This window comes from Meriones unguiculatus, chromosome 6 (assembly GCF_030254825.1).
Source record: "Meriones unguiculatus strain TT.TT164.6M chromosome 6, Bangor_MerUng_6.1, whole genome shotgun sequence".
Classification (NCBI taxonomy): domain Eukaryota; kingdom Metazoa; phylum Chordata; class Mammalia; order Rodentia; family Muridae; genus Meriones; species Meriones unguiculatus.
Genome location: NC_083354.1, coordinates 36,562,055 through 36,575,099, shown reverse-complemented (window position 1 = coordinate 36,575,099; position 13,045 = coordinate 36,562,055). Strand labels below are relative to the sequence as shown.

At 46.2% G+C, this 13,045-nt stretch overlaps 1 protein-coding gene across 2 annotated transcripts in view; it reads right to left on the bottom strand.

Moving 5' to 3' along the window:
- Positions 1–9,283: 9,283 nt before the first annotated feature.
- The window catches only part of Tgfbr2 (transforming growth factor beta receptor 2), an 89,183-nt gene continuing 85,421 nt past the window's right edge, over positions 9,284–13,045 (bottom strand). For both annotated transcript variants that reach the window (XM_021634659.2, XM_021634660.2), the window contains one exon: positions 9,284–12,137. In XM_021634659.2, the coding sequence (XP_021490334.1) occupies positions 11,958–12,137 (180 nt within the window). In that variant the 3' untranslated portion in view covers positions 9,284–11,957. The remainder of the gene's footprint in view (positions 12,138–13,045) is intronic.

The window sequence follows — 13,045 nt, the reverse complement described above, 5'->3', positions numbered from 1 at the left end:
AGGTTGGACTGCCATCTAGCAGCCTGGCTGCTTTTACCAGGCTGCACACCCTGAGGAAACTACCTCCCAGGTGCAAGGGCCACTGTTCCTGAAGCTGCAGCACCTGCTCCAGAGACTGAGGTCGAGCTACAATTGCTGTAGACAGCATGTATAAGCTTTAGCTATCAAACGTCTTAGTAATCTATGAGCCTGCTAACCCTGTAGCTTTTCAGCTTTCTAACTTTGGAGCAGGAGGTAGCACACCCCCAGTGACCCAACAGGAAGCTTGAGACTGGTATCATTTGAGGGCAGAGACTGGTCCTTGGGTATAAGAGTGGAATGGGAAGCAATTGTGATTGGTGCAAATTAGTCTTGCATTTGCATGTCATAGCCCTCCTCGGCTGTTTGGCTTATTTTTCTAGCCAGCTTGGAAACATCTCCCTGTGCTCTCTCTCGCTCCCACCTCCAAGGTGGTTTTACTTGCCTACCTATGATCTTTATCATGGGTAATCTCTTAGTTAGGATTTCTGTTGCTTTGATGGAACACCAGAAGCAAGTTGGGGAGCAAAGGTTTTATTCAGTTTATACTTCTACATTGTAGTCCATCATTAAAGGAAGTCAGGACAGGAACCCAAACAGGGCAGGAACCTGGAGGCAGAAGCCAATGCAGAGGCCATGGAGGGGTGCTGCTAACTGCCTTACTCATCATGACTTGATCAGCTTATTGATTTGTTTGTTTATTTGATTTTAGAGAACCCAGGATCCCAGCCCTACAGCTGGAACTTATGGACGCATTTTCCTCAATTGAGGTTTCCTACTTTCAGACAACTTGAGCTTGTGTCAAGTTGACATAAAACTAGCCAGTGCTTGTACTATAGGCTGAGTTGGTAATGCAAAGACCAGAAAACCACAGGGCCAGAGAGGGGCCAGCACCTGACTCTGCTGAGGGAGTGGAAGCAGCCATAGCAACAGAGAGAGGGCAGCTGAAGAGCTTCAGAGGACAGAGACAGTGAGGAAGAGAAATGGTGGGGATGAGTAAGGATGGTGGGCACATAGAGGCAGAGAGGGAAGGTAAAGAACAACGTTTTCAGAAGGCACAAAGCTCAATGAGGCAGAGGTGGGACTCATGGGCCCTGGCTGCTTCAACAGGTAACTGCTGAATCCTGAGGGCTAACTGCATACCTTGATTTCTAAGGCTCAAGAGCTATCATATAAGGTACTGTTGAGGACTCCTGATGCTCAAGGTTTTGGAGCTGTGCCATAAACTGGTGCCAGGCATTACTGCTGCTAGTTTCTACTAAGAGCTGATGGTTATACTAAATGCCAAGGACCAGGCCAAGAGTGGGGAGAGCCCAGAGAAAGTAGCCTCTGACATGAGCATCTAGAAAACTGTTTCTTTAACTTTTACAGTGACAACCATATATGTCTCTGGGCTTGGATCTAGGAGGCTCTGTGTCTGCCAACTCATTCCCTAAATGTTTGAACTTACGGTCCCAAAATTGCCAGCACTGGAAGGGCTCGATCCTCCTTCTCCTTTTCCTCCTCCTCCTCCTTCTCCTCCGATTTCCATCTGCGTAGAACAAAATGACCCCAGCCAGTTGTCTGGCAAACTGGATTTTAGTGCTGTGGAGAAAGAAGGTATAAAGATAGGCTCAGCCTCAAAGACGTGGAGGAAAAGAGGAGAAGAAAGCATGATGGGTAGAGTGGAGAACATGGGGTGCTCAGATATATGTGTGGAAGAGGCCATGCAGACTCGAGAACCAGAAAGAAAGCCAGATGTCAATGTGATGCCAGGGACTGACTTCTTTTCCTATTCATTTGATATTTTTCTCCTTTTCTATTTTGTTTTATTTGTATGTGAGTATTGTGGGGTTGGATTAATGATTAAATAGCTACAGTTTTTCTTTGAAAAACAAATTTTATTAAATTTATAAGAATTTGTTCTTCTGATACCTGTTCTTTCCTGTTTACACCCAGTGTCCCAATTGCAGTCCACATGCCTCTTGTAACTCTCAGGTCAAAAACTGTAGTGTGTAACCAATAAGGAAGTCCATAGTCTGAGTACACCTGGTCATGGCTCTTGTAGCTCAGAAGAAGGTTAGAGCCCTTGATATCCCTGTGTACACACTCACTCTCGTGGGTGTATTCCAGGATACCTAGAGTTCTGAAGCTAAGCTGCAAGGCAGTTTTATGATAAAACCTTTGACTCTTCACATGCTTTCTGACAGTTACTCCCATTTTTCCCTGTGTTGTAAAGTGATTTTATTAAATTCATTTAGACATACTGTGGATCTTCACAACAAGACATCTCAAGCAAGCAAGTATGCTCATTTATACTAGAGTTGTGATGGAAGGACTAATTGTCAGAGGTTTTGTTCTAGAAGCTTCTATGGGTGGATCAACCAATATGGGTGGCATATTGGTTACTTTTCTCACTGCTGTGGCAAATGACTCATGGGAAGAAGGACACTGGAAGGGTTCATGATGAAAAGGGCAGTTCATCTCATAGAATGTAGGAGGAAGAAAGAATACAGAAAGATTAAGAGCAAGATGTAGTGTATAGAATAAATTCACAGGGGGCAAGAGAGATGGCTCTGTAGTTAAGGATACTGGCTGCTCTTCCAGAGGACCTGGTTCAATTCCAATACCTACATAGCAGGTCACAACTATCCACAACTTAACTCTTTTCTGGCCCCACAGACACCAAGCAAGGACATGGTAGACAGATATATATGCAGGTGAAACACTCATATACATAAAAACAAACAAACCTTTAAAAAAATACACCCACAGTAACCTACCTCCTCTTATCTGTATTTCCCAGTAATCACTTCCTGTTATGAATCCATCAAGGGATTAATACAGAAATTAGGTTAGACTCCAGATGTGCAATAAATTCCAAAGCCTATCAGCTGGCAATCAACCACTCAGTACAAGAGCCTGTAGAGAACAGTTCAAATTCAAGGCACAGTAGGGCTGATGGATGGAAGAGAGTGTCCATAGAGTAAGGAGGGTAGTAGGACAGTTTCATATACTTTGGTTGGACAACCTTTAGGAAAGAATTCTTGCTTCCTTAAATGGGAACGGTAGATTTATATGTCACCTGATGTAGGCACTGCAAGGTTTGAGCCATCTATAAATCAGCCAGCCCCAAATGATTTATTGATAATTATGAATCTCAGCTTCAGGGGGAAGTTGGGAATGAAAGTCTTAAATTTCGGATCCATCAGCATAGGAATGGTATTTCAAATCACAGAATTGAGTTAAATTGTTGCAGACCATATTTGGAGATTAAGAAAGAATGAAAGGGCAAAAGCCTGGGACCACAGCTCACAAGGAGGAGAAACCTGCTCAGTCCTTAAAAAGATGTGTCTTAGTTACTCTCCCCATGCCTGAGATAGAATATCCTAACAATGGCAGCTTAGGCAGGAAATGATTCTGTTACAGTTTTGCATGCTCACTGTTTAAACACAGCTCTGTCACTTTGACAAGTCACATTTAGTGTGGATTAGAGACAATGGATGATGCCAATGGCGACTTAATTCCTTTAGGCAGTGCAGGTACATTTGCTAATGCAGTACTTGTCTCCTGGAACCAAAGCACAAGGCAGAACTCAAATCAGCAGCTTTTCCTGGGGCAACTGCATAAAATTCAGACACAGTGGCCATGTCTTAGCATGCTCCACAGCTTTGAACAGGCATTCCAACAAATGCAGTCCTGTCCCCCAACCAAGAAAAGCCAGGGAACAAATGTCACCTCTCTGATTTTAGAACACATTATTCAAAGATTTCATTCAGCTCCAGCCAAGTTCAAGTATGGAGAATGAGAAGCTAGGGGCTTTGATCTATAAACCATCACCTCTGTATTCCAGGTGTTTATCAACTTGGAGAGCACCTTAGTGGGAATTTGAGTGGGAGGGAGGCATTCTTCATGAAGAGCCTCAGAACATTAATTATAGTTATTAGGACTCATAATTTACTTCCGACATATCTATCTGTGATGTATAGAGTAGTGTTAATTTACCAGGAATGTATTCCTAGTAGGGACGTTGCCCCAATCTCAAAATATAGTCCAAAAATAATTAACTACCATTTTATCAAAAGTCACCCTTCAGAGACTATTGCTATGTCACCATATTGCTGCCTTCATTTTAACTTTCTATTTATATGGATTGCAAATGCCTGTCTGGAGCTTTGGAGCTTTGTGCCTACAGAGGCCAGAAAAGAGCCAAGATCCTCCATCATCACTGGAGTTACAGGAAGTCTTAAATGCCAAACATGGTTCTGAGAACCAAGCTCTGGTCCTCTGAGAGAGCAGCATGCACTCTTAATTTCTGAGACATTATCTTCAGTCCCATCATCTAATTTTTTTTTCAACAACAGAACTTTGTTGTGAGAGACCAAAGAATTTTGGATATTGGTTTAAAGTTTAAAACACAAGCCTGAACAAAAGATAGCCAGGTGGACACATGTCCAGCTGCCTGCAGGGGGAAGAGGGGAGACCAGCCTTACTGCATTCTTTTCCTGCCCACTAGAGATACAGTTGCTAGGAAACCTGCCTAGATGGCTAGGCCATAACTGTTTGTGGTCTTGGCGTCCAATCATTTCAAAAGTCAATTTCCCTTACCCAATCATGTAACACTAAGTCATGTAACTCCCTGCTTGATTTTTTCCCTTTAAAAACCTTGTTCCTCTAGATCAAGTGGCTGCATTCCTTTCCTGCTTCCACAGGAAGTTTTTGCAACCCGTAGCTCGAGAACATATACAATAAACTCTCATGTATTTGCAGTGGAGTCTATTCCTGATGGTCTTTGCGGGTCTCGCAAACTGGGCATTACAGTTACTTATCATGTGTGTGTACAGCTGGGTGCTCATTCTTTCTTCACACTGAGAGCCCTCAGGGACTGCCTGTGGATGTTTGGACACACAAAATATGCAATTTCAAAGACCTTCACTGGTTTTCTGTTTAACAGTCCCAGCCTGAAGTCATCTATCCTACTGTGTAGCCTGAATGGTTTGGGTGACCAGAAGGCCACCCTAAAAGTCAGTGTAGAAAACCAGCATATGCCACACCACAGACATCTCTTTAGCATTTGGACTATTTTGAGAGGGTTTTGAAAATGTAGGACTGGGAGGGGACAGGAGAAGATCAGGATTGGGGACAGCAGGGGAGGGGGAAGGTCTAAAATGATGTAAACAGTACTCATTGTATAAAATTCTCAAAAATTAAAATGAAGTGAAGGCTCAATAATTAGAATAGGAAGATGTTATTAACATGTTATTTTTAAGTGCAGCAAGTATCAGGAGGAATATTAGAATAGATTATGCCGTGTGCAACTGATTGGCAGGCCCTGAAATGTGGGCAGGTTCACAATCTTGTCTTGATCAGCAGTGTTTGCAAAGCAGGCCTGAAAGGCATGACCCCCAACCTCTAAAGTATGAAGCCAAAATCATTCGAGTGAAAAAAAAAGGGAGGAAACTAATTAGAAATGTGATAAGCAATGATTAGACAGTTACTTCAGGGGGAAAATGAACAAGATGAGCAGATGCCAACTGGGGTAGCTTCTGTGGAAAGGGATAAACAGGCTTGTGTAGATGAAAAGTTTCTTGTCTGTCACCTGGGGAAGCAAGTTCTCTCAAGATGGGGCCATTAGCATGTCATTGGCAAGCAGAGTTTAAGACAAAAAAGAAAAGAAAAGGTCACCACTAAACAGAAAGTCCTTGCGTCTAAAAGGCGGTGGTTGGCAGGAGGGATGGGCTCCCTGCTGAGAGTGCTAGGTGGGTGCTGCCAGCTGCTAATGCTCCTGACCTTGCAGTAGCCAGCACTGACATTACCTGGGTGGTACATACCCTGGAGGAGGGTCAAAAGACCTTGGCTTCTGTTTTGGCCAAGTCTCTTGAGTTTGAGCCCAGAGACCTTGTGCATGGGGGGGGGAGCTTTTCCTGTGCTCTTATTGGCTGCTTTCTTCAGTCCTCCAGGGCTAAGGGCAGCTTCCCTCCTCTGTAGTTTGGGCTGGTGCTGTGGTAATAGTGCATTTGTCCCTCACAGGCTTGCACTTGAGCCCTAGCTGGTGGAGCTATTTCTGAAAGCTGTAGGACTTTAAGGAGGCGGAGCCTCACTGGGGGAAGTGGGTCCTCCAGGGTTCCCTTGAGGTTTTGTAGCAAGGCTCCACTTCCGAATTTTGCTTCCTGAGAGTGGACACTGTTAATCCTACCAGACGATAACAAGACCACTACCATCATTTTTGAGCCAAATTTGGAGCACGCTTTAATTAAATATTGGCCAAGATGATGGGACTCTGTCCCAGTCCATCCTGGAGTGTCCAGAAAATGGTGACAAGTCACATTTTGCAGAGCTTTATAAAGGCAAACTCAGGGCTACGCATGTCCCACCGGGTCCAATCAGGGGCAAGCATCTTCCTGATGTACTTGCAGCCTGTGTACCTCCTGCCTACCTACCATGCCACCTGTGCAGTTGGGGTAGGGAAATTTGTTTAGGGGAGGTAAAACACACGTGTGGCTTGTTACCTCACACAAACGATAGCCTCCAACATTTCAGGAAGGATCTGTTCTGGGGCAAGGATTTTAGAGGTTAGAGGAATTTTTGTTTTATGAATCTCTTAGGCACAGTAATTAAAACTTAAAATGCAACTTAGCCCTCAAAGACACGATGTGCTCAGCTGACTGGATTCCTGCTGCCACGCCTTCCCTCCTACCTCAGTGGACTGTGCCACCTTGAACGGTAAGCCCAAAGAATCTTTTCCTCCCTGCTCATCAGGTATTTGGTCTCCACAACCAGAGAAGAAACACAGCTAATGAGCCAGACCTTTGGGCGCTCCAGGGCTCTGTGTTGTTGCTCCCAACTCTAGCTCACTGCTGTTCCAGGTGGACAGTTTCTCTGGAGCCCAGCTGTTGCCATTAGAGTCCTTCTGTAGCTGGAGTAGGGACTAAGTGGAAACATCAAGATGAACACACAAAAAATAAAATAAAATAAAAAGCCAACTTGCCAAGGAAAACTGGGAGTCTGTCCTTTTCTGAGCTTTATCTATAGAACAAAGCACACATATGCATGTGTGGCACACATATGCACATGTGTGCAGGGAGTGGGGTGGGGGTGGGGAGGAGCCCGTCGAACTCAAGCAGAAGGGGTAAAGACTATGAAAGTCCTATAAAGGGCTGTACACCAGACGGTGCGATGCTTTTTGAGCTCTTTCCTCAGCTCACTAGGCCACTTCCATTCTTGGGTTTTTAGACAAGATTCCATCTCCTGTGGTTGCCAAAAATACACTCTTATCTCTCAATGACTTAAAAAAAAAGCTCATGTTTTTACTCATTTATCATTCAAGAAAAAAACACTTATGAAAGTGCAGGCATCGTGTTCTGCTGTCTTTCTTATACCTTTTGAGATAAAGGCGGATTTGCTAAAGCCATGTTCTTGATGGCTGGCTGATTCGAGGTCATCTCAGGTCCTAGTACACATTTCACACATGAAGAAGCACTGTGTGCCTCAGCCACTCATCTTTCCACTGTTCTCTCTGCAAGCATTTCTTCAGACCTTGTTAGGGGTGCGCTGGGCAAATTAGGTGGAGAGGAAAGAATGTATTGGCTCTCCTGAAGGAGACAGAGCAACAGGGAGGGAGATGCAAAGATGTAAGTGTTAGATGGAGTGCCAGGCATTTTCCTCATGGTGTGGCCCTTTGTCCTACTGCACTGGTCAGTTTTAATCAGGACACAACACGAAACACAGAAAAGCAAGCTCTTCAGTTGCTTGAAGTTCTCGTTCCTGATTAACTTGGCTTTGACCCTGATTGTAGCTCAGGAGCTTGGGTTCTGAAAATCCAGTTCTTCCCCTGGGAGATGAGCACATTCCCTCCCTCCTATGCCTGATGGAGGGTCGGTGCTAATGCTCACTGAGTGAGTGTTTTGTACAGACCCCTCCCTGTCCCTGACCTGTACCAAGATCTCCTTCCCTCTGTGTTTTTAATGCTATATAGGTTTTTTTCCCTATAAATCTGCCTTTATGCAAATCAACAACTTATTATCAGCCAGGATGCAGGCACAGTTTTCTAAGTTCAACACATAAATGGGCTACCAAAGGGCACATGAGGCAGGCACTCCAGCATGCTGGTGAGAGGAAAGGAAATACCCATCAGATGCACATTGTCTGAAGCAACTATCACCATGACAATCCTGAACGAAACAGCCCCACGGGCCAGAACATTCCTTGGGATGGGGAGGAGGCCATGCTGGCACACCAAGAGCCATCCTGCTGAAACACAGGAATCAGGGCAGGCTAAGGCGGAAAGGGAGAGCAGGCTGCGCAGGGCAGGGCGACTGCTCATCTGTTATTAGTGAGCTTGTCAGGGATTAGTTTTATGTTGTGTTTGTGCGTTCATGTGTAGACATGCAAGTGCACATGTGCAGATGTGGGTGGCCAGGCCAGAGGTCAGCTTCCAGTGTTGTTCCTTACACCTGTACACTTGGGTTTTGACTGTCTCTTACCTGGGGCTCAGTTAGGCGAGGCTGGTTGACCAGCAAGTCCCTGAGAGGCTCTATCTTTTCCTCCCAAACTGACATTATAAGCACCTGTGGGTATTTTGCCTGGGCTCTGAGGGCCAAGCTCATTTCCCCATGCCTGTATAACCCCCCTAGCTCTCCTGGGTTGTTTTCGAAGGGACCCAAGTCTGTTTTAGAATGTCCCCGCCTCCAACATACGGGCCAGAGCCATCTTGACCAGAGCTGCTGTGACTACCCATAAGCGAGCTTCAAGCCTGGGCCCACTGCCATTCCTTCACAGAAGCAGGAGGCTGGGAGGGTCATCAGGGGCTCACCTTAGATTCTACCCACTCCTTCCTGTACCTTCCTCCCAGATGTATGCAGTTCTGGCCAAGCTGCAAGCAATCTCACGGTCTCGGGATGTGCTGGAGTGTACGGACGGAAGAGCCTAACTGCACAGTCTGTGCAGCTGTGGGGAAGTCGGCATCCGCGTGGGCGTGAGACTGCAGGTAACTCCCGCTCCTGTGACTTACCTGGCGCCATGCTCTGTGAGCTGGCATGGTGACTTATTTGTTCACCGGGTGGGGCTTTGATGGATTCGTAACTTCGCTTTGTCACCCACTGGTGCCATAACCTGGGGTGAGCAGACACGGTGCCTCTGCCCAGGGAAATGTACGCTCAGGGCTGTTCAGAGATAACCCATGTGGGAAAGGCAAAAGGGATTTGTAGGTAACACTTTCTGCCATGCTGCCGAATAATCTGGCGTGTGGATTGGGTTTAGCTACCGGGAACAGCGACAAGAGGCAGGGTTCATCTGCAGACTTTTGATTTATTTGATCTACCAGACATTTCTTTTTATTTATATAAAAGACAAACACCGCACAGAATGAAAATAAGTGCTTTAGGTTTTGATATAAAAGAATATTGTGCATTCACATTCCTATTTTAATACATGAGTATGGCTGAAGTGTTCAGTAAGAGTAAAACCTTCCCTTTAGGCAGAATAGCGAATGGAGGTCAACATTTTTTAGGAATGACAGCAATGTTATTCCTTGGTCTTTTTCTTGAATAAGAAAAAAAAAAGTGACATAAACAAACAAGCCACGGTAACATGACACCACGGTCCAGTTTCTGATGATGACCCGGAAGTGAAATCACCTTTGAACCCTAGAAATCCCACCAGTGGGCCAGTATTCTGTAAATTCACCACTAGAGGGCAGTGTACAACAACTACTGGGATGGGACTGGCAAGCCCTAAGGTGCGAGTGGATTTGGGGCCTCCACCAAGTGTGTTCACAGCACAGGTCCATGGGAAAGAGCGCCTATCCTTTCTGTCTTGTCCCCAACTTGACCATGCATCCTAAAATCCTCTGTGAGCTGAGGCCTTCCATGGTCCAGACAAAACAAAAGATGGTCCTCGATGGTCCTTCAATCATGTTCCTATTTGGTTGAAAATAAGTAGCTTCAAACCACATTAAAAAAAAAAAAAAATAGAAACTGTTGCTTGCGAGATCCACATCTGTTGGTGGATTTACAAGCTTCCTATTAAAGCTTGCTCTTTGCTCTCATCCAAGCAGGCATAGATTCCTGACTCTACGCGGGACTCTCACGTGTCCCCTATTCAAATACCCGCTCTTAATTCCTGCAAAGGTTAGGGCAATGAAGACACCAGTAGCCCTATAAAGAAAGACTCCTAGAGCAGAGAGGTTTTCTTGCACAGGCAGATGGGACTTATTATGTATACAAAAGAGTATTAACCTAATGAGAGTCATACGCAGGAGGTCCCTTGAGGTCCAGCTCACGGTCAGCTTCAAATCGTAACACGAGAGGTCTGTGCAGTCCAATCTGTCACCAGAGCGAGGTGACATGAACGCCCATTTCTATCCTGTGTGTGTGTGTGTGTGTGTGTGTGAGTGCACGTGGGTGCGTGTGTGATGGAGGCCAGAGGTCAATGTCAGGTGCTGGTCCTCAGGAAGCCGCTCACCTTCCTTTGGGGGGAAGTCTTCCTAGCTTGCAGGGATGAGATTACAAGTGTGTTCCACTGAACATGGCGCTTTTTTTGTGGGATCTGGGGGATTGAACTCAGGTCTCCTTTCTTGGGTGGCAAGCATTTCTACTTGCTGTACTAACTCTTTGGGCTCACCAGTGCACATTTCTTACAGAGGATTCTTGTCTAGAAACAACTTTCATTTCCAGACTGGGGTGGGTGCGGGTAACGGGAAGACAGTGCTCAGCTCGAGAAGTGAAGCAGCTGGGGAACAGAGTCCATGCCGCCTGCTGTAATTGACGCCACCTGGGGGAAGAGCTGGGCCCCACCTCCTGTCCTTACCAGGAGAAGCTTCACTAACTCTCAGACCTGAGAGTGCTGACCAAGCAAACCAAGGGTTCAAAGTGTTGGCGATAGTTGTACAGTGTCATACAAATCCTGCCTGCTCTTTGGGGGCCTGGGAAGATGGAAGTTGCCATGGCAAGCTGGAAGCTCCAATAGGAGAGTGACCAAAATTAAATACGACGAGCCACAGGGGTTGGGCTTCGGGTGTGCCACATTTAAAAAGGGACAATGGCTGAGAGCCAATAATAGTAACTCGGGGATAGGAAGAAATCAAAGAACACAGTATTATTCGTAGATAGTGGGGCAATTTCATGGGTGGAAACTGTCCTCTTTGATTTTGGTGGTCTGTGAAAGCGGAGAGATGGGACCAAGTTTCTAGGCTAAGTCAAAAGGTTCACAAATCAGATGTGGAGCTTGAATGACAAAGCTAAAATCAAGACAAGCAAAGGCACATGGGACACCCTGGGACAGAGTGGTGGGTTGGAACTTAGCTCCTTGGCCAGAAAAGCAGCCTAGTGTGGAGGGAAATTATTGCGAAACAAAGTGTTTGTGGCCAAAGCAGGCTGCAAGGCGTGGATCCTTCTCACACAATTGTCTCCTCCACCCTGCAGTCAGGAGACCATCGTGTGTGTGTGTGTGTGTGTGTGTGTGTGTGTGTGTGTGTGTGATTGTCAAGTGCTAACACTGTCCCAAGTCCCTTCTGCTCCATTCTGGAGCTCCTCAATAAAAACTAATTTTCTGAGAGCATTTGATCTTTTTCTTTGTCTCCTTGCAGAGTATGGCTATATGTAGAGAGATATAGACATATAGATATATAGATATATAAAACATAGCTATTCGTATTTACATACAGGCATTAATAAAGTGCAAACGTTATTGGCTATTGTAAAAATCAATCTCATTTCCTGAGGAAGTGCTAGCACAGCTTATGCCATGACAACATCCAAGGCATAGAATGTTCTCTGTCACTCATCCCCTGCTGCTGCTGCTGCCGCTGCTGCAGCTGTTTCTGAATGTGGAACAGCTACTGGGGAAGAATGGAGCAAGTCCTTGGTTTTGGAGAAGCATCAGTCAGAAAAGCATTCTGGTGCCTCTGGTCTTTGGTTTCGAGGACAGCTTCTGGAGGCTTGGCCCCGTCTGCCCGGAAAAAGCTATTTGGTAGTGTTCAGGGAGCCATCTTCTGGAATCTTCTCCTGGGAGCAGCTCCTCCCGGAGAGCCTGTCCGGGTGCTCCAGCTCACTGAAGCGCTCAGCCACACACTGAGCTGTGAGGCGGGCCTCAGGGTCATGGTCCCAGCACTCGGTCAGCGTCTCACACACAATCTGGATGCCCTGCAGAGGAAGGGAGGGGTCCCGAGGGCATAGTTAGTCCGTGGTCTCCGTGGAATTAGTATCAATGTCATTAGCAAAGTCCACAGTTCAGAATAGGGTTTCCTCTTTCTGTGGGCCCACGTGTGTGCAGGTATGGGCCCAAGGTTAGCGTCAGCTGTCTTCTCAGCAACTTCCCACCTTGGTTTTTTGAGATAGACTTTCTCTCTGATTTGGGACCCTCTGCCTCCTCTTCCTCTCTGCTAGTCTTTCAAGTACCCATCCCCACAACTCAGCTTTTGACAGGGGTTCTGAGGACCCAAACTCAAGTCCTCACACTAATGTGCAAACCCTTCACTGGTGGTGCCATCTCTCCGGGGCCTAGGGTCCAATCTTGGCAGCACTCATTTGTTACAGTACAGACTGTAATGCATCTATCCAGTACAGGGTCTGAAAGACTCCAGCTTCCCACCTTCGGCTCCGTTCTCTCTTTCCCTTCTCCTCCATGGAGAAGGCCTCTGGGCTTTTACTCTTTCAGACTGTTCCATGGCTGGTCATAGGTACCCTTCTGTTTGAACAGAGCTGGACACCCAAGCCCAGAGCTGGATAGGAAGTAACCCGGGTTCCCTTAGTAAAGCCCTTATTTGACAGCATGACTCACAAGCCGCTTCCAGAACTGCCTCGGGGGACCCCAGATGCCCCGGTCATCTCCACTGACATTAAGCCAGGCCCCGAGGCATGGCTGTTTTCCTATGGCAAATAGCCTAACTGTAAGATATTCCCCTCACTCTCCTCCTCCAGACAGCGGCCCCCCTGAACCTCACCTCCATGCATGGAAGGCTATCCAAAACAGCAAAGTGCGCTGTCACAGCCAGATTTCATTTTGCATCAAGAATATTTTTGTGACTATTTTAAGACCTTTCAGAAAAGCA